At 45.6% G+C, this 22,301-nt stretch overlaps 1 protein-coding gene and 1 long non-coding RNA gene across 2 annotated transcripts; both read right to left on the reverse strand.

The window, feature by feature from the left end:
- Nucleotides 1–1,424: 1,424 nt before the first annotated feature.
- Nucleotides 1,425–13,409, reverse strand: LOC109453863 (uncharacterized). The gene is given in 5 exon segments (XM_019743933.2): nucleotides 1,425–3,888; nucleotides 3,891–4,945; nucleotides 5,351–5,528; nucleotides 6,558–6,684; nucleotides 13,320–13,409. Coding segments are annotated over 5 exon segments (1,491 nt in total). The 5' UTR covers nucleotides 13,323–13,409; the 3' UTR covers nucleotides 1,425–3,760.
- Nucleotides 13,410–14,185: 776 nt separating this feature from the next.
- LOC141572665 (uncharacterized) lies at nucleotides 14,186–21,476 on the reverse strand. The gene is made up of 2 exons (XR_012498005.1): nucleotides 21,396–21,476; nucleotides 14,186–14,441 (listed from the first exon to the last, which is right to left on the reverse strand). It is a non-coding gene; the product is annotated as an uncharacterized LOC141572665 (long non-coding RNA).
- Nucleotides 21,477–22,301: the final 825 nt, after the last annotated feature.

Raw genomic sequence — 22,301 nt, forward strand, 5'->3', positions numbered from 1 at the left:
GATCCACAACCCCAGCCCCCTTTTTCATGATGTCTCATGATATTGCTCTATAAAGCCCCCTGTCTGTAAACCATCCAGCAGTTCAGGCTTTTGAGCATTCGCTTCTCCAGTTCTCCTAGGTGGCACCATTCCTAATAAAACTGCCAATCTTTCTCCACTGCGATTGTTGGTGTTTAGTGTGTTTGGCTTTGCTAGTGCTGATGGACAAGTTCTGTTTGGTAACATTGATCCATTGATGGACATTTAGGATATGTCCACCTTTTGGCTATTTTGAATAGTGCTACAGGGAACGTTCATATAACATATTTGAGTATGATTCATCATAGGTAGGAGGGAAATAGAAGGGTCATACTGTAATAGTTTAATTTTTTGAGGAACAACCAAGCTGTTTTCCACAGCGGTTGCACCGTTTCACATTCCCTGAAGCATACACAGATTCCAATTTCTCCACATCAACACTCTTTTCTGAATTGTTTCATTCTAGCCATCCTAATGGGTATTAGTGGTATCATCTTTTGGGTTTGATTTGCACTTCCCTGGTGATTAGTGATGTTGAGAATCTTCTCCTGTTTATTGCCATTTGTATTTCATCTTTGGAGGACAGTCTGTTCAAGTGCTTTGCCCATTTTTTTAACTGGGTTCTTTATATTTTTGTTATCAAGATGGAAAGGTTCTTTAGGTTTTCTGGGTAATAAAACCTTATCACCTACACGATTTACAAATATGTTCATTCTGTGAGGTGTCTTTTCACTCTCTTGATAGAGTCCTTTGATGCACAAAAGATTTAAATTTTGATGAAGTCCAATTTATCTATATTTTCTTGTATTGCTTATGCTTTTAGTGTCACATTTAAGAAATCATTACCAAATGTGAGTTCATGAGGATTTATCCCTGTTTCTATCACTCTTGGGTTACCCAGGACAACCTGCTCGTGGGGTGGGGATTCTCAGAAAAGCCATGTCCAAGTCCTGGAACTGGAAAGCTCCTGATAAAACACACGTCCCTAGATAATTTTTTAATGTGAAAGGCCATGAAGTTTTAAGGTAATGAAATTTCCACTTTACATGAAAAGTTGTCAATAACCTTTTGTCTATGGTTACCCATAGGTAGTTTTTGAGGTTCTAAAAATGCAATTGTTTCAACTCTGAACAATGTTACTTTTTCTTCCTTTATAAAACTTACACCTACTTCTCATGGTGCTGGCTAGGATACCTAGTCTACTGCTGAAGTGGAACTGGAGTGATGGATATTCTTGTTTGTATATAATTTTATTGGACAAGTGAATGTTGACCACTTATATATGTGTTCTTTCATAAACATTTCTTTTTATGACACCCTTCATTAAGTTGTGAGAGTTCTTATCTATTCCTAAACTCCTAAGAAATGTTGAATAGTGTAAAATGCTTTTTCTGCATTTACTGAAATAATTTTAGATAGTTTTTTTAATGTGCTATTGTGGTGAGTTATCTTAATCAGTAAGATCCACAATATAATTTATATAATTACAAGAATAAGTTAATCCTCCAGAATGGGACATTTTAACATATCCTTAGTTAATGAAACATAAAACATAATGTTAGTATATAACTGATTTGAAAACCTAATAATATCTTCATAAGAAACAATGTAGAAAACTGTATTTAACAAAAAAGTACATTGTTTTGAAACACATATAAAAAATGAAAGAACATTGGGTATTCACATAAAAAATGGAAATTAAACATACTGGGTTTATCACTTAGAGACAATTCAGCTGTAAGGGAAAACCCATAAAATGCCGAATATGTCCACAAGTGCTTATTTCAACGCTAGAAGTGTTCAGAAAAGAGAAACACAGGGTCAGTGCAGCCTCTTAACAACATAGTCAGGAAAGTAAGTTCCCTGCATTTGTGGCTACAGTGTTAGAAGTGTCCAGGTGGAGGCAGGAAACAGGTCTACTATTAAAGGAACAAGATGCTTCCTACAGAAATGTTATTAGCAAAAACAGAAGAAGGGGGATAGAAAATGAGAGAGCACTAAGTTTGATAGCCTGAAGAAGTGACCTGATGGACATCAGAGCTACAAGAAAATGCAAGGATCTGTGTGAACCTGAAAACCAAAGAGGGTCCATGATGGGAGAGGCCCTGGAATAGTCTGTGGAATGTGCTGTCTAAGAGGGAACTAATGTCAAATGTGTGTTTTGTTGGGGTTGTTCCAGACGGGCAGAGCCAGAAGTCAGAAGAATGTGCTGTAACTCAACCCACTGCATCCCCACACATCTCTGTCTCTTGTCGGTACAGAAGATCTGACAGTCATGGCTTCTTCACTTCTGCCTCCCAGACCTCATGCATCTTCCTCTTGTCATGACCTTTACCTCAGAACCACAAACGAAGGACGATGGGATAGTTTACCACCTCACCCAAGCTGATGACACTATTCATGGAAACTACTGGACACCAGCTTTTATCTTCATTTCACAAGGTCTCTACACACTCAATGCATCGTGTCCAATTTCCAACCAAGATCAAGGACAATGATCAGCGGCAAAATTATGAACATAATCAGATGAGACTGTCCTCTTCCAAAATCTTTCAACAAGTACTAATTTCTGTGCAGAACACGTGTGGCATCCATTTACAACAATGTGAAAGATACATCTCTCAGTAATAAAGACTGAAGGGGAGGGTATATATCAAGTCAAAAAATTCCAGTATCTGCAGCAGTGGACCAGAAATTTCAACAATATAGGTGTTAAATCATGATCACATACTAAGAACATAACGGAAAGCAGGAATCAGAAATATTTTCATCTAAAGTTATACCAAGTTGCACAGAAAACAAAAAACAAAACCCACTATCACCCCTGGGTCCAAAAGACATTGTAATGGAAATGAGACAAGAAGGACTGCATTTGAACATCAATAAGACAAAAATCATGACTATAGAAGAAATAACTTTAACATAGCCAATGAAGACACAGAAATGTTTAAAGATTGTGCTAATCTTAGTTCAATCATCAATTCAAATGGAGACTACAGCCAAGAAATCATGAGAAGGCTGAGACCTGGAAGAGCAGCAACGGAAGAATTAGGAAAGGTCACCAAGAGCAAAGATGTGTCATTAGAGACCAAAGCTGAGACCACCCACACACTCATATTCCCAGTTACTATGTATGGATGCAAAAGCTGGACAGTGGAGAAGGCCAATAGGGAAATGATCGATTCATTTGAAATATGGCATGGGAGGAGAGCCCTACGCATACCGTGGACCACCAGAAAGACAAACAAGTGGGTTCTAGAGCACATTAAGCCTGAAATATCACAAGAGGCAAAAATGATAAAACTGAAGTGTCCTACTTCGGGCAGAGCATGAGAAGGCACTGTTCTTTGAAAAACACAGTAATGCTGGGGAAAATGGAAGGCAGCAGGAAAAGAGGGAGACCAAACATGAGGATGGATTGACTCCGTAAAAGCCACAAACATGAGTCTATAGGAGCTGAGCAGGGCTGTTGAGGACAAGGCAGTGGGGACGTGACTCATTCATGGGGTCGCCAGAGAAGGAACCAACACAACAGCATGAAACACACACACACAAAAATAAAACCATATTTATAACAATTAGAAGATTATGTCCTGCCCGGAATTTGCATGTACAAAATAAGTGAAGTGCTACATCTGAAGTTTTCCCCACATTCCTTCCTGTCATGAAGTTTTTCTCCAATGTGTTTGCTCACATTTACAAGCTTTTAAGGGAGAATGAAGGGGCATCACAGTCCTTGTATTCAGGCTTTCATCCCAGTGTGTGTCCTCACATGTGCTCGCAGCCTGGCAGGATACCAGAAGGCTTTGCCACATTGCTGACATTCATAGGGTTTCTCTTCATAGTGCATTCTTGTGTGTTTTGTAAGGATGAGGACCAGCTGAAGACTTTCCCACATTGTGTACATTCATATTTCTCCCCACTGTGTGTTCTCACATGTCGCCGAAGGGAAGACTGACTGAAGGTTTTCCCGCACCACTCACATTCAAAGCGTCTCTCCCCACTGTGCATTCTCACATGTTCACGAAGGGAGGAAGAACAACTGTAAGCTTTCCCACACTCCTTACATTTATACGCTTTCACTCCACTGTGCCTTCTCACATGCCTTTGAAAATATCGAGAATGCCTGAACGCTTTGCCACACACCTTCCATTCATAGGGTCTCTCCCCACTGTGTGATCTCACATGTTCCTGAAGGGAGGAGGAACAAGTGTAGGCTTTCCCACATTCCATACATTCATAGGGTTTCACTCCACTATGTATTTTCACGTGTCTTCTAAAGTATTTGGGACAACCAAAGGCTTTCCCACATTCTGTACACTCATACGGTTTCTCCCCAGTGTGTGTCCTCATGTGCTCTCGTAGGTAGGAGTAACAGCTGAAAGATTTCCCACAATGCTTACATCCGTAGGGCTTCTCTCCAGTGTGAGTTCTTACATGTCGTGTAAGGTAGGAATAATACCTAAAAGCTTTCCCACATACTTTACATGCATGGATTTTCTGTCCACAGTGACCTCTCAAATGTTCCTGAAATGATGAGGGACAAATGAAAGCTTTTCCACATTTCTTACACTCAAAAGAGTTTTTACTATTGAGATTCTTCACGTGTCTGTTAGGCGCTGTCCCAGGATCCTGACATGTACAGGGTTTCCCCACAAGGTCTGTTCCCACATGAGAGCTCACGCAAGAGACACACCTACAGACTCGCCCACATTCCTCACACACATGAAGGTTGTGTCCAGTGGGAGATCTGGGCTGATTCTTCAGGAAACAACAATCCGTGCAGGCTTTTCCACACACAGTGCAGTCAGAGGGTTGAACTCCAGTCGGATGTCACTCAGGCACAGGCAGCTCTGTGACCTGGTTCAGGGTGTGTCCACACCAATCACCTCCATGACCGTCCCAGGGACACTCCACACAATGACTCCTGTTCAAATAGGAAGCACACTGTTAGGGACTGAAGATTAAAAGTGACGTCTTGGATAATAATTGATTGATAATGATTATTTTGACGATGCCTTTGCCATTTTCACGGCATGGATATGTTTTCAGCACCGTCTGCATTATTATAACATGGAACAAGCTTAAGGCTCTCACTGAGGGGTCACACAAAGAAATAACTTTCCATCTTTCTTACACCTGGGCTCTCCTGATCACAGTTTCCATCTGAACTCCATTTCAGATGCTCAATATCTACATCACATTTATGAAAATAGTGTCTGGTGAGCATTCTCTCAGTATACTACTGATTAGCTGGTTTACACTTTTTCGTAAATTTCAAAGTGTAACACGCTGCTGAGACCCTCCTTCCCCCTGTGGGAGTGTCACTCACCTCAGATGCCTCTCCTGCATTTCGTGCTGATCTCCAATGTTATGAAATATCTAATGTTCTCTAAAAACAGACCAGTAGTCATTTCCTGTGGATCTAATTGTTTCCTCTTCACTGGGTATTTCACTCTCCAAAATGTTCCTCTGAGGACATGATCCACTGGTTTTCTGTCTGAAACAATCTACAACAATGGCACCATATTTAATTTCTTGAGATCAAGATGCTGGGATAGAGGAAAGTAAATAGACTCTATGTGGACTTTTGCTCACATATTGGTCCCAAATGTAAACAAATATTATAAGGATTGGACATGTGAACAAAGAAAATCTCTGAGGACCTCAGCTATTTGGGACTTTTCAATAACAGGTAAAATGAGTCAAAATGGCAGCCTGTTCACTAAGAAATACTTGAAAAGAGATGGACCCTGATGTTGAGATAAATATTATAAAAATGCAAAGTAGGAAGCAAGTGAGAAAAATGCAAGTGCCCAAATGTTCCCCTTACAAGAGGTGATACAGGACATCTTCCCAAGTGAGTAAGGATGGATGACAAGTCCACCAGGGAGGCCAGGGACATGACACACATCACCCTTCTCAAACACAGATTGAGTCATATTTCTGATGCTCATGGACAAATATCATCCCCTACCCAGAACCTGTTCCTCCAGAGGGTTGTTGCTGTCGGGGTGTTCACAGACACAGAGGACCTAGTTGCAGCCTTTCTCACAGCCCCAGTTGCCACTGGATAGTGGGTGTGGTGCTGCCCTGCTCCTGGAGGGTCCTCAAGGGGAGGATGAAGGGCAACAGACATTCCATGATAAGGGCCGATACTACGATTTTCAAGGCCAGTGATGTTGGGTAAGTGTGGGTGTAACTGCAGCAACGTCACCTTGTCAAATGTGTATTAACCAGAGTGCAATGTTGTCAGGGGCGGAAACCACAAATCTGCTCTCACAGGTCCAAGTAACACAGGAACAACGCTCACACGTAAAATTAGGGAACCACAGACTTTTGATCAAGAGTAACAAATAGTCAGATTAATACATGAAACTCTGTTATCACGGAAAAGCCAGGTGACTCTAGATAGTATCCATGAAGGCTTGATAGTGCCCTTTATTCAACATATTTTCATTTCTTGGCCTCTATAAGAAATAAAAGTTGTAAGAAATATGCCTTCCCCAAAATAAGGGAAAGAATGAAGCCGTCCTCACCCACGGAGGCCAGGTTCCGGCAGGTCTCCAGCATCACTTCTCTGCAGAGCTTCCTCTGAGCACCATCCAGCAAACCCCACTCTTCCCGGGTGAAGTTCACAGCCACATCCGCAAAGACCACCCTGTCCTGAAACGTTCCACATGTTCTATTTCAACAAGGCTCCTCTTCTCCAATGTGTGCAGGAGGATGGGGGAGGCTGACCATCAGGGACCGGGACTCAATTCCTAGGACTCTTGAGCTCACGTTCTCATGGGAAGTTACAATAAGCAAGCAAACCACATGCAGGACACTCAGGGATGGTCAGTGCTTGGAACCTTGAAGCTCAGTGTAACAACAACTGATAAAAATTTCTCCTTGGGGCCGGCCCGGTGGCTCAGGTGGTTGGAGCTCCATGCTCCTAACTCTGAAGGCTGCCGGTTCGATTCCCACATGGGCCAGTGGGCTCTCAACCACAAGGTTGCCGGTTCAACTCCTCTGAATCCTGCAAGGGATGGTGGGCTCGGCCCCCTGCAACTAAGATTGAACACGGCACCTTGAGCTGAGCTGCCTCCCAGATGGCTCAGTTGGTTGGAGCACGGGCTCTCAACCACAAGGTTGCCAGTTCGATTCCTCGAGTCCCACAAGGGATGGTGGGCAGCGCCTCCTGCAACTAAGATTGAACATGGCACCTTGAGCTGAGCTGCCGCTGAGCTCCCAGATGGCTCAGTTGGTTGGAGCGCATCCTCTCAACCACAAAGTTGCTGGTTCGACTCCCTCAAGGGATGGTGGGCTGCACCCCCTGCAACTAGCAACAGCAACTGGACCTTGAGCTGAGCTGCCTCCCAGATGGCTCAGTTGTTGGTTGGAACGCGGGCTCTCAACCACATGGTTGCCAGTTCGATTCCTCGAGTCCCACAAGGGATGGTGGGCTGTGCCCCCTGCAACTAGCAACGGTAACTGGACCTGGAGCTGAACTGCGCCCTCCACAACTAAGACTGAAAGGACAACAACTTGAAGCTGAACGGCACCCTCCACAACTAAGATTGAAAGGACAACAAATTGACTTGGAAAAAAGTCCTGGAAGTACACACTGTTCCCCAATAAAGTCCTGTTCCCCTTCCCCAATAAAATCTTTAAAAAATAAATAAATAAAAATAAAAAATAAATAAACATACAAGTGATTTACAGTGAGAAAATGCCTGAAAACTATTTTACGGAAGATGAAACACCAAATGAGAAATGCTCACCCACAAGGGTGATCTGGAAACATCAACATGTAACCACAAGGAGATCCACGTCACACGCTCAAGACGGACAATTAGATAATTCCAGTGCTGGAAAGGACAGGTATAAACACTTAAGTGCAACAGTGACAGACTCGATTGACACACTCCATCGGCACTTCCTGGAAAATCTGAACACATCCAAAACCTGCAACCCCTCAACTTCTCTCCAAGGTGTAAACTTTTTTGATGCATTTGCACTTGGAGACAAAAACAAGAATGACTGTAGCAACCCTGCCGACAAAAGCAAGAAATGAACTTGAGACAATCCACACCCCACAACGGCTGCAGTGGATGAGTTCACTAGGTGACCTGAACACAGACACCAGCTCCTATGAAACAGACTGAGGCTGAAAAACCACCGAGAAGCCCCTGTGTGACCTTGATGGTGTAATATTATTGGTAACAGTCACTACTGCAAAGTCAGCAGAGGAAAAACAAACAAAACCCTGCCGGTGAGGATGAACAGATGTAAGCTGCAAAGAGTAACAATGAGAACCGGGATAGTGGTCACCCTGGGGGCAGCACTGGGGGATCTTAAAACCAACCAAGAAAATAAAATTCACAAACCTTCAATGAATGGAACAGTGTCACTGCAGTCACATGGCAGCCAGATTCTGTCCAGGGAACAAAAGGGAAGAGCAGCCCAGTGTGCGCCAGCTCAGACCCTCAGCCAGCTTCCCACGGCACACAAGGGAACCCAAGTCAGAGGTCAAAGCCCTTCCTAGGTGTGGGGCCGGGCTCTCCCTGCTCACAGGTAGCCTAGGGTGGCTGTTTTTCTAAAAGGAGTGATGGGACTCTGAACCCCCTGAAATCAGACTCTGGATCCCCACACACTCTACTCTTTCAAAGGTTTTGAAACAGCCCCAAGGCAACCACAATACACCTCACAGAGGACAAACTGCCCCAGCCCACGTGCAGGTGAGTCTCCTTCACAGGCTCTGTGACTTCTCTCAGCACCACCAACTCCTGGATGGCTCTGGGGGCTGGAGGCCACCTGCAGGGCGAGGTGCCCAGCAAGACCCCACTGCAGCTGCCTTCACCTACCACATAGTACCAGCTTTGGCCACAGCTTGTCTCCTCCCAGGTGATGCACCTGCTTCAAACACTGCTGGTCACTTAGATGACACAAGGACCCGCAGAATCACTGCTTCTACCTGTGTTCAAGGACAAAGTGGGGGAGGGAATTCTAGGGCACTTCTATGGTTTAAATAACTGGAAACTGCTTAGCTCTTTCAGAAAACAGATGTCAGTTCACTATTAAACTCAGGGTAACAAACTGTAAACCAACTAATCAGAATTGAACACATGTCAGTTTCACAAGTCACATTTCTCATCATTTGCATTAATTTTTGACATCAACTGTTAACAGGAAGCAGGACAGGATCACACAATGTCACAAACTCTGTACCTTAAATCGAAAAGTCACTACAATTTTTATGAGTAGCTTAATCCATATCTCCACCCACCTCACATGAAGGTGTGGAACTGTGTTTATCTCCTACATAATTTTAATAAAAGAGAAAACATTTTCTGTATTGTGTCAGTTTTCCTCAGTGGGATCTCTGGTTCAGCCCCATAATAACAGGATTCAGCAGGACAAAGTCCTGAGACACTTACCACCCTCACTAAGGAGAAGAAACAAGGCAAAAAGAATTCAGTCGTTTTACATCGGCGGAAACCAGAGGCTGGAATGAGGGAAAGCTCTCAGTGGAGCTGGACACAGAGGAGGCTGCTCACAGGTGTCAGGTGACAATGCTGAATCCTCTGAGCCCTGTGCTCCTGGAATCACTGATGGAGGTGAAAGGGAACCCACCCCACCCCCACCCCCAGTCTTTTGTTCTGGAAAAGAACATGCTACAAGAACTCCACTCTCCCTTGTTTATCCAGGACAAGGCCAGACACAGACACCACCACCACCCCCAAATCCCTGTTCTGTACCGCATCATTGATTAGACGAACGCATGAGCACTGACCAAGCAGAGCAAATACTTGTTGGCCAGACTTGGTTCAGCATCGCTCCTTGGTCCAGACCCCTGAACTTTGACCTGTCCTCAGCCTGAGTCCCCAGACCACCCTCCTGAGGACAGGCTAGCATGGAGACCTGCCATCCCAACCACACCTGGTACTTCCTACTTTTGTTGACCCCTCTCTACAAAACCAACACTCAGAAAGCCCAACTCTTGAGCCACTCACAGATGGTATGGTCAGAGCACTCTCCCTTCTGCACAGCCCTTTCTCCCCACCCTTGCAGTATTTCTTTCTAATTAAAGTCTTTCCTTAGGAAATTTGGATTTTTATTTTCCACAGGCTGGACCAAATGATCACAATTGCATGTTTTTCACCCAAACTTTACTCAGGCTCCTGTCCTCCCCACAGACTTTGTCCCCACCCCGTCTGCACAAGCACTGAGACGCAGACGAGGCCCTGCTGACCAGAGCCCACAGTGTGCCGACCACAGGGAGGCCCTTCCTGTCACACCGCCTTCCTGCTCCCCCTCCTTCCACAGGAAAGAAAAGCCTTTTTCTGAGGTGTGAGCCTCAGTTCTACTGCAACAGTCTTGGAATGTTAAAAACAAGACAACAGGCTCCAAATGGGGTCACTTACTCTAAGCCCAGTCACCAAACCTAGACTGAATTAGTTTCTGCCCATCCCAGGAATGGACTCTTACCCCTGCCAACCAGGATCACTGGGTTAGCACCAGTGAGGCTGCCTGCCGGACAGACACCACCTCCCCCTACAGGAAAGTGACCTTGCACAATCAGCTCTTTGGTAGTGCAACTTCTTACCATAGTAGCTCCTGCTCCCTTCTGCCTGTAACAGTCTAAAGCTCCTTGGAGCTCCTTTCTATCTGCCGGATTGGCTGCTCCCCATTCAATAATCATTAAATAAAGCCAATTAAATCTTTAAATGGACTCAGCTGAATTTTGTTTTATTAACAGGAATAAAGTCCTTAATCAAGTCCTGATTTGATTGTATGTGTTAGGTCCAGGGCGGTTTCCCCAACCTGGCCGCCCCCCACTCAAGGAACCCCTGACTGCCAATGCCTATCGCCGTCCTGTCTTCCCTCGGACCCCTGCCTGGCCAAGGACTAGGCTCTGGACCTGGGGGATGAGGGGCACGGGAAGACACAGAATGCTGGGACGCTGTCGTGCAGGGGACCCTGCTCACTGAGCCATTTGTCATGCAGGGCGGCCTGTGGTGTCTCTGCTCCCACTCCCCAAATAAGAACGCAGGATATGCTGAGGCCAAAAAGGAACACCCACGGAGCCATAGATGGGGGAGTCATACCACTATATTCTCGCTGGTGGCACTATACTCTCACTGGAGGCTGGATCCACACTGTCCGCAAACCGCCATCCACGCTTGCCAGCCCAGCCGCCATCTTCTTGCTAGCCCCCATTTTTCTCTCTCTCTCTAGCGTAGCCACAGCAGTTATATTAGTGGCCAATGGCTCACTGGTTACAGCTGATGGCCATGCAATCACAGTTGATGGCCATTTACTACCTGAGCCAGGCACCTGTCTATGTGAGGCCGAGAGCCTGGAAACTGCTTTCTGGGGTTCTGTCCCCACACTCCACCCCTACAGGCTCTCGCCTCACAATCTACGTGACAAGCGTCTTCCACGAGGGGCCCAGTGCGAGGAGCCTGGAGGTGAATGCAATATCCTGGACACAACTAGGCTCTCTGGGCACAGCCAGGGTTTCTCAGGGCACCACCAGTGCTTCTGGGCACGGCCAGACTTCCTGGACTTCTTAGGGTACCACCTGTCTTCCCGGACACAGCCAGGGTTTCTCAGGGCACCACCAGTGCTTCGGGTACGGCCAGACTTCCTGGACTTCTTAGGGTACCACCTGTCTTCCCAGACACAGCCAGGGTTTCTCAGGGCACCACCAGTACTTCTGGGCACGGCCAGACTTCCTGGACTTCTTAGGGTACCACTAGTTTCCCCGGGCACAGCTAGGATTTCTCAGGGCACTGCCACTCTCTCTGGGAACAGCCCGACTTCCTGGGCACAGCCAGGGCATCTTCAGGGCACAGCCAGACTTCCTGGACTCAGCCAGGGCTCTCAGGGCACTGCCACTCTCTGTGGGCACAGCCACACTTCCTGGACACAGCCAGGGCTCTCAGGGCACTGCCACTCTCTCTCTGGGAACAGCCCGACTTCCTGGGCACAGCCAGGGCATCTCAGGGCTCAGCCAGACTTCCTGGACTCAGCCAGGGCTCTCAAGGCACTGCCACTCTCTGTGGGCACAGCCACACTTCCTGGGCTCGGCCAGGGCTCTCAGGGCACTGCCACTCTCTCTGGGCCTCTCAGGGTACCCTGCTGGAACAACAGCGACTCACAATCAAGGTGCTTACATATTCTCAATGGTAGCCAGTCAAGACACAAAAGCAAATATCCCCCAGTTCCACTACATGGTGGTATGTTCCCAAACAAACAGTCAAGCTGTCCATTAAATTAGGGATGGAAGGCAATTCCCCATAGTCCATAGTCATTCGCCAGGGCTGTCCTGGGGGTGAGGGATGACCTTGACCTCACCCTCATCTCCCATGGAGGACTCAGCAAGCCTTTCCTCCTGGGACAAGTCCCGCATCCGGGCTGCCTGACCAGGAACTTCCCGGCCCACAGGGCTGCAACGACCTTTGCTTTCTTCGGCCTGTGCTGGTTGGGGAACCGTCCACATCTTTCCACCTCTCCACGGGGCTCCATCTCTCCAGCAGCTGCATGGCTTTTCCTGTGCTGGTGGGAGAACCGTCCACGTCCTCCCACCCCTCCACGGGGATCCAGCTCTCCGGCAGCTGCTCCTCCTGGTCTTCCTGAGACTGAGTGTTCATACACACAGACTGCTCCACCGTCCTTTGGAGAGCTTTGGCTGGCACCATACCCTGCTCGCTGCGCCATTTGTCGTGCAGGGAGGCCTGCGGGGTCTCTGCTCCCTCTCCCCACACAAGAACGCAGGACATGGTGAGGCCAAAAAGGAACACCCACGGAGCCATAAGTAGGGGAGTTATACCACTATATTCTCTCTGGCGGCACTATACTCTCACTGGAAGCTGGGTCCACACTGTCCGCAAACCGCCATCCACACTTGCCAGCCCAGCCCCCATCTTCGTGCTAGCCCCCATTCTTTTTGTCTCTCTGCTAGCGTAGCCACAGCAGTTATATTAGTGGCCAATGGCTCACTGGTTACAGCTGACGGCCAACTAGCCACAGCTGATGGCCATTCCATCACAGTTGATGGCCATTTACTACCTGAGCCAGGCACCTGTCTATGAGGCCGAGAGCCTGGAAACTGCTTTTTGGGGTTCTGTCCCCACAGATGCCCACCCAAGGCTCAGCGCCGACACTCTGGTCGGGACCCGTGGGACCCCACTCCACTGCAGAAAAAGGATACTCAGGTAGGCACCCGGGCATTGGGGGAATGCGCGGGGGGCCGGGCCAGTTCGAACCAGCCCCTCCCTGTCTCGGCTCCAGCCGCAGCCTCGCGCACTCACCATCTCCCAGCTGTATTCCCGTCTCCTGGGCGAATTCCCCTCCGCCCCGCTACCTAGGAACCATAAAACCAAGTCCACTTAGCGAGCGCTCCTGCCCCCAGTTCTAATTGGACGATGCTTGGGAACCTCGCGCACTGAATGGACAGTTCTCTGAAACCGCCCCAGGCGCTTATTGGACAATGCTTCGGAGCGCCACAGCCCGCCTTGCGTCGTCTTCCTGGGCCCTGAGGTCCTGATTCAGTTTCTCTGCGAATTGCCCCTGGATCCGAGCCTGAACAGGACAGCAGGGCACGGTGATATCCGGGGTCGGGGTCGTCCGGCGACGAAGCACCATAGGTCTGTGCCCCGTGTTTAAGAACAAAGACACTCAAAAGTGACCTCGTCTCGTGCAAGGCAGGGTGGGTTGGGTTCGCCGTGTGACCTTTGACACGGAGACCCGCCCTCCTGTCCCACCCCCAAGTCTGGGGCTTGAGGTCTACAACCCAGCGCCCAGGGCCCTTTGCTCCCCTGTGAAGTAGGACCTTGCAGCCTCAGCCTGCACGCAGGACTGGTCTCAGCATAGCCTCAGGTGTGAGACGTTAGAATTCTCAGGTGTGCATATTACGCTGCAAAGACATGTCCTTTAAATCTGTTACTGAGTGTGTCTCTACATAATTTTGGAATATAAAAGGCTGTGGTATCCCTAAAGGAATTGAATTCCTATTTTAACCGATTTAAGGAAAAACTAAAAAAGCCTAAATAAATTTGGGTTGCACCTGAAAACTCTTAATGCACTGATTAAATTGGACCAAAACACCTTGGAACATTTCCTATGACTGCTCATTTCAAAAATACCCTCCAGCTGTGGACAGAGTCAAAGTATAAACTCCAATATCATAACAATTTTATTTATGAATATAATTATAAATATGCATTTTCTGAAGTCTGAAAATAGGTTTTAATCATTTTCATAAAAATTAATGTTTAAGGGCCGGCCCGGTGGCTCAGGCGGTTGGAGCTCCATGCGCCTGACTCCAAGGGCTGTTGGTTCGGTTCCCGCATGGGCCGGTGGGCTCTCGACCACAGGGTTGCCAGTTCGATTCCTCGAGTCCCGCAAGGGATGGTGGGCTCCGCCCCCTGCAACTAAAATTGAACATGGCACCTTGAGCTGAGCTGCCGCTGACTCCCAGATGGCTCAGTTGGTTGGAGTGTGTTCTCTCAACCACAAGGTTGCTGGTTTGATTCCCGCAAGGGATGGTGGGTTGTGCCCCCTGAAACTAGCAACGGCAACTGGACCTGGAGCTGAGCTGCGCCCTCCACAACTAAGATTGAAAGGACATCAACTTGACTGGGAAAAAAGTCCTGGAAGTACACACTGTTCCCCAATAAAGTCCTGCTCCCATTCCCCAATAAAATCATTTTTAAAAAAAATTTATTAAAATTAGTGTTTAAGAGAACAAATCTAAGAATGGTTTCCTAAGTAGAAAATACTTCCAATTAAAAATAAATTAATTTTGATGTATACACTATTTACTATTAATAAAAATACGGTTAATACTTTTTTCTTTTTGTGAATCAACAATGCTGCATTTCGACAAGTCCAGCCTGAGACTAAAAATCGAAGACGTGCCCATAGCAAGATCCTCAGCACTCATGTCCTTACCCCCACTCCCCTAGTTACCAATTCCATGAGTTTCCTGTACATCTGCTCAGCATTTATGTAAAAGGGGGCAATTTCACCTAAATGCTTTGCTTTCTTAACTTTGTTATTAAAGAGTAACATGGTGTACACACAGCAATACAATCTGCTTTTTTAGTTCAATGAAAAATAAATCCTACTACTCTTTCATCTCCATAGATGTCTTCCTTAATCTTTATAAAGGGTGTAAGACCATACAAGTTTATGAACCAGTTCCTCTAAATAGACACTGGGCTTATTTCCAGTCTTTTGCTACTCAAATATTGCTCTATGTTGGGGAAGTATAATTGAAAACAAAACCATCTGCCAATCCAGAAAACCTTTCACAAAGACAGAAAGATAAAAAAAGTTTTATTATTAAATCGGCACTAAACCAGAATGTGACATGCATCACAGGTAATCTGCTAAGAAACTGCAAAGACAACAACTATATGCCAGGAGGGCCAAAAAAATGCATACAAGTGGACACTTTGGTCAATGTTGCTCAAGCAGTAGCTTGCTGTAATCAGAAGTGTCTGGACGCTGATGGTAACCACTTTGAGCACCTCTTGTAATTGCAGAAGTCAAACGTGACTTGTAGTCATCTTTTGTTATCGGTATATATTACTACAACTTTAATAATTTTCTTTCTTAAGATACGTATACATTTTTTTGGCACAGTGTGTGTGTCCCAAAGACAAAGAAGTCTTGGCCCCTTCTATAGCCAAGCAGATGCAACATAACCAGTCCTCAAGTGACAGCCCACAGCATGGGTCACACAGTTTGTCATCAATGCTCCTGGTGAGTGATTATCTTTGTTAGCTAATTGGCTTTATCGAAAGGAAAACGTTTCCAGGGCCGCCGGAAGGCTCAGTTGGTTAGAGTGAGAGCTCTGAACAACAGGGTTGCCGGGTTCAATTCCTGCAAGGGATGGTGGGCTGCTCTCCCTGCAACTAAAGATTGAAAAACAGCGACTGGACTTGGAGTTAAGCTGCGCCCTCCACAACTAGATTGAAGTCCAACGACTTGGAGCTGATGGGCCCTGGAGAAAAACACTACACCCCAATAAAAAAAAGAAAAAAAAAGGAAAATGTTTCATATCTTTATGACAGCAGGTTGTTTTGCAACCTAGAGAGAAGCACTTGCAGAAGGTAGGCTCCTACCCTCCCACAGAAACTGGGAGAAGGGTGCCATCTCCTTTGATGACTGCATTTCAAAGAGATGGCTTCCAGCTCCTCCAGAAAGACTCTTGGGTGGTAAAGCTGGCAAGAGCCTTATTTGGCTTTTAAAGAGGGTTACATACATTTTAAAGGGCAGAGAAGACACTCTACAAGTTCTGAAAAGACAATGCTCTAACAAAAAGGAGGGAGAAATCTATTTTCGACAGGGAGAATTAAGGCTCTTATTCTTAATTTGATTTGCCCTCACATCTATAAAAAAGGTAAATTTCAAGGGATCCAGTATAAAAGCTTTGAGAACTTGTTCTGAACTTAGACTCAAATCAAAACGGGGAGGTGGTCACATAACATGGTAAAATAAATATTTGAAAATTGTCAATTTTTTCATGCTTAAATTTCAACTGCAAAGTACATCATACTCAGAAAACACTACACTAAATGTTTATGTTTAGTTTAATAATTTTAAGTAAAAAATTATGTTAAGTTTAAGGAATAATAAAAGTGTGCTATTGACTAGGCACCCACATTCATGAACAGACAGGCAGCTTCATCCCTCGGGGGTGCCCCACCCTAACTCAGCAGCCTCCAGCCCATAGACCTAATCATCCCCCTGAATTTTGTGGTTAGGTGTTTGGTATAATTCTGCCTCTTTTGCAATTTCAGAAAATGAGGATTACTGGAATTATACTGAAAAGCCTTTTCCAGAGTGTGTGCATCTGTGTTTTGTTATATTTCTTTATACTTAGTCTACCGTGTTCCCCCGAAAATAAGACCTAGCTGGACCATCAGCTCTAATGCGTCTTTTGGAGCAAAAATTAAGTATAATACCCAGTTTTATTTTAATATAAGACCGGGTATAATATAATATAATGTAGTATAATATAATACCGTCTTATTTTAACATAAGATGGGTATATTATAACATAATACCGGGTCTTACTTAATTTTTGCTCCAAAAGACACATTAGAGCTGATGGTCCAGCTAGATCTTATTTTCAAGGAAACATTACGTCTACATTTCCTTTAATTATCCCCAAAATGTTCTTCAGCGTTGGCTGTCCTAACCAAGATGCAATGTAAACCTGGTATTCTATCTCTTCTTTTTAAAGTATTATAGAGTAGGCCAGCCAAATGGCTCAGGTGGTTGGAGGGCCATGCTCTTAACGCTGAGGTCACTGGTTCGATTCCCCCATGGGCCAGTGAGCTGCACCCTCTACAGCTAAGATTGTGAACAACAGCTCTCCCTGGAGCTGGGCTGCCATGAGCAGCCAGAGGTTGGAGTGAGCTGCCTTACGCTGCTGAGTGCTGCCAGACAGTGGCCAGACCTACATCTGGGAACCCACTGCCTCAGCCAGGGGGAGCGCAAGGCTCATAACACCAGCATGGGCCAGAGAGTTGTGTCCTACACAACTAGACTGAGAAACAATGGCTTGAACTGGAATGGGGGGGGAGGTGAAAGAAGGGGGAATAGATAAATAAATAGTAAAAATAATAATAAAATAAAGCATTATAGAGTAAAAGTGACTATTCTTTTGGTTTGCAGTTCTGTGGATTTTGTATAAGTATAGTGTTATGGGCTGAGTCATGTCCCCTCAAAAAAAATTCCGATGTTGAAGTCCTGATCCCCAGCACCTCAGAATGTGACTGTATTTGGAGACAGATCTTTACAGAGGTAATTAAGGTAACATGAGGTCACTGAGGTGGGTCCTAATCCAATCTTGACTGGTGTCCTTATAAAAAGAGACTAGGACACAGACCTGCACAGACAGAAGACCATGTGAGGAAATGGAGAAGACAACACCTACAAACCAAGGAGGGCAGCCTCGGGACAAACCAGCCCTGCTCACAGCATGCCTCAGACTTCCAGCCTCCAGAACAGTGAGGACATACATTTCTGTTGTTTAAGCCACCTCGTCTGTTATTTTGTCATGGCGGCCCCAGCAAGTGAATTCATATAGTTATCAAGACAGTGTTGTAGTGGCGTAAGGGTTGTCAAACAGATCAATGGAAAGGACTTTAAAAATCCAGAAACAGACCCCACATATGTGGTCAATTAATTTTCCCAAAAGGGGCTAAGGTAATTCAAGGTGAAAATGATTCTGGAACACCTGGAAATCTATGTAAACATAAACTCAAATCTCAACTTCAAACTATAAACAAAAATTATTTTGAGGTGGATTATAGATCTAAATGTAAAAGCTAAAATAGAAAGCTTTGATAACATTAGGGCCTATTTTTGAGATCTAGGGCTAGACAAAGATTTATTAGATAGGACCCGGAAAGCATGCACCACAATGGGGGGAGGAGGAGAATGATAAAATATATTTCATCAAGCCATAACACAAAAAGTGGAAAATAACAAGTCTTGGCTATTCGGAAACATAGGTTTTAACTATTCAGGTATGCTGAGGCCAACAGAGAAGGCAAGTGCCCCTGAAAAGGTATCGTGTTACTCACAACTTCCCAGGGGCACACCTGCCATACACAGGGCCACGCCACTCTAGGAAGCACCACAGTGGGACAGGAGGCAGAGGGATGAAGGGGGAAACGTGGGCAAAAGCCTTTATTTGGCTGATGAAGGGTAAGCAGGCTTAGGACTGGAGGGTTTGAATAATTTCAGGGGTCTCTGGGACAAGGGGGTGGCCCTTGTAGTCTGGCACCTCGCCCTGGGGTGATTAGGGCAAAGGGATAGTGACCTGGAGTGTGAGAGCCCCTGGAGAGGGAGGGGATGGGGAGTGGGCTCTGGGTTGACTGGTTTGCCTTTGAAAGGCAAGCTCCTAGGTGAGCTGTTACTGTCTCAAGGAATTGGCCACTCTGGAAGGTACCTTCCCTCCAGGGTCACTGAGGCCCCAAAATGTCAAAGCATCAAAATTAAGAAAATAAAAAGCATGAGTAATACATTGTGAGGATGTGGAGAAAATGGAACTCTTGTGCGTTGCTAGTGGGAATGTAAAATGGTATAGCCACTATGGAAATGTTTGGTGGTTCCTCAAAAAGTTGAACAGAGAATTACCATATGGTCCAACAATCCCTTTCCTAGGTATATAACCAAAGGAACTGAAAATGGGTGTCCAGATAATGGTGCATCAATGTTCACTGCAGCATGTTCACAGGGAACAATTCAAGTGTCCATCAATCCATGAATGGGTAAAGTGTGGTCCATCCACACGCTGGAATATTACTCGGCCATGAAAAGCAATGAAGCACGACACTCGTTACAATGTGGACGGACCCTGAACACACGGGGCTCAGTGAGAGAAGCCAGACACACAAGGCCACACAGTGTGTGATTCCATCTATGTGAAATGTCCAGAACAGGTACATCCACAGACAGGAAGTGGGTTTGTGGTTTTTAAAAGGGGGTTGAAGAAGGGATGGGGAGTGACTGCTAATGGGGACGGGGCAAAGGTTCTTTATGGGGTAAAGGAAGTGTTCTGGAATTGATAGTGGTGATGGTTGCACACACTGTGAATGTACTAAAACTACACTTTAAATGGCTGACTTGCATGGTGTGTGAATTATACCTTAGTAAAGCTGTTATTTAAGAAAAAGAATGAAATGAAAGGACTCTCTCACATGCAATGTGGAGGTTTGTATCCTAGGGTGGTGTGGTGTAAGGCCTAAAATTAAGGCTCAGTATTATGTGCTGCCTTGATCTGGGAAAAGCAGGAGGGCCCTGAATGGCCTAACCACTCCCCTCCCCCCCAACTCTACTACTGCAGAAAAAGTCCTCTCACCAAACAACCATCCTTATCCAGGTGAACAGATACAGCTTCTGTTTATCCCCAGAAACAGATTTCACTTCTCTGTGGGGTGTGCAGTGTCCTCCTGCCTCAGGCTGTGAGTCTGTGTGACAAATAAACTGCGATCCTTTTTATCTGTCCAGTGAGGAGTGGTGTGGAATGTCGGCCCGCCCTGGGTAGGCATCACTCCTTCACCAATGGAGTGCAAAGGAGGTGATTAAAACAGATGGTATCCCACATGGCAAGATACATGACGTTACTTGTTTATTTGGACCAACCATCTCTGTCCACTAGAATGTAAGCAACTGGAAGGATGAGACTATTATCAATCACCATTGGATTCTCAACACCCAAAGGGTGGAGTCAATGAATTAGAAGGTATTAATAGTGAGAAAAGACTATCACCATATGGAGAGAAAAGGAATAACCCACCATACCAGCCTTCATCTGAACTCAGAAACAATGCAAACCTTAAATTTTGGCTTGTTTTGAAAGATAACAAGGCACCTCTCAAGGCAATTATCATACTACCCATCCCCACCCCACCCAGCAGGGTCCAGGGCAGCAACCCATAATCAAATATAATAGTTCTGCACTGGAAGGTAGAAATAGTCACGCTAAGTGAGGTAACTAAATACTACAAAGAGCTGCACAGAAGTCAGGGTCAGCTTTTTCCTCCAAAAGGAATGTGGATATGGTCTTACGTTTTTGCAAAACAAGTTACCAAAAGGATACATTCTAAGACTTCTGGAATTGCAGGCAAGGGTCTGTGGATCTATATATAATTTCTAAATCTGTATGCACCTAGTAACTTGGCCTCAAAATATTGTAAGAAAAAAAAAAAAGAAAAATTAAAGGAGAAGCTGCAAAATTCAATCAAAATGGGAGATTGGGGCACAAATCTGAGTAACAGAGTTCCAGCAATCAAAAATTAGTTTTTCTTTTAAAACAGGATGTTTTTCAAGTTGTCTCATAGCGTGATCTAATAGACTTACATATGAGTAAAACTCTTAAACCAACAATTAGAAAATACACATCCATGACAAACCCATATAGGGAATTTAACTTTAAAGTAACCACATGCATCAGGGATTCCAAGCATCCTTAAAACAATGGCTTCGGGAGGGATCTTTGTGGTAATAAACATCGGTGTGTCCTGATCTGGGTGGCAGTCGCACGAATCTACATGTCGTAAAATGGCACAGAACTCTACACACACATAAACACACACATACGCGTGTGCATGTAAAACTGGCAAAATCTGAATAAGACCTTTGGACGGTACCAATCCGGTCGATCGCTGGCTTTTGATACTGTACTACAGCCCTGTAAGATGTTACCGCTGGGGGAAGCTGGGGCAAGGGTACTATTACTACAACTTCCGTAAAACTATAGTTATTTTGAAGTTTAAAAAAAGCAGGGTTCTTGGTGTGGGCACTGTCCTATGGTGGGGGATGCCCACAGTAATACAGGGACTCATCCTCCGCTGCGTACCTACCAGCGGCTCTCATTCCGCGCTAACGCGGAGAAACGGATTGCCGCGGCTGCGAGTTCCCTTATCCGCGCTTTCTCTTCCGGTTCCGGGACTGCCGGTAGCGGAAGAGGAGGCGGGCCTTGAGTTTGGGATTGGTGGTGCCTCAAGGGTGGGAGGGCGATCCGCCTCCTCCAATTGCTGAGCATAGCTGGGACGCGATTGGGCCCAGGGGCTGGATCCTCCCCTCTAGGGCGTCTCTGAAGCAGGAAATAGCACTGTGGGCGTGGCTTATACTGGATCAGCCCCGGGGGCGTGGCTAGGACCTGAAAAGAACCAGGTCTGAAGCTGGGGGTGTGGTCACCGTGCAATCCTAGAGCGCCTAGGTTACCCTGATACACGATAACAATTCACATAAACAATACTACGCTTGGTCTGAGCCAAAAGGCCGAGAAGCGATTAATTCACATAAACAATAAATGCCTATTTCCCTCAATATTTTCCTCATGCTAACACACTCCTATAAAAAGATATTCCCCATTGTTGGAATGTTTCTTCCTTGAAAATCTCATTTCTTCCAGAAATAGGGTCATATTTTGTGCTTTTCTTACGTGTGGCTTTTCTTACTAATAAATGCGTTGTGATATCCTGTTCTGACCACTGGATGGCGACGTAGCTCATATTTTCACATTTGTGAAGATTATTTTTGTGCGTTGGGTAGACCCAGGGAAAAGGAATGTGGATTCCTCAAACACATTCTCATTAAGCATCTTCTATATTCTCTACTCTGTTCTCTGCACGGGGGAGATACAGCAATAATGAACACAAAAATCCTTGCTCTCATCCTAAGATTCTGGTTGGGAGGGACCAAAAAAATTAACCATATTAATAAATAGCATATGTGATAAATATACTATATTACAACGTGAACGA

The sequence above is a fragment of the Rhinolophus sinicus genome, linkage group LG07 (assembly GCF_036562045.2).
Source record: "Rhinolophus sinicus isolate RSC01 linkage group LG07, ASM3656204v1, whole genome shotgun sequence".
Lineage (NCBI taxonomy): Eukaryota > Metazoa > Chordata > Mammalia > Chiroptera > Rhinolophidae > Rhinolophus > Rhinolophus sinicus.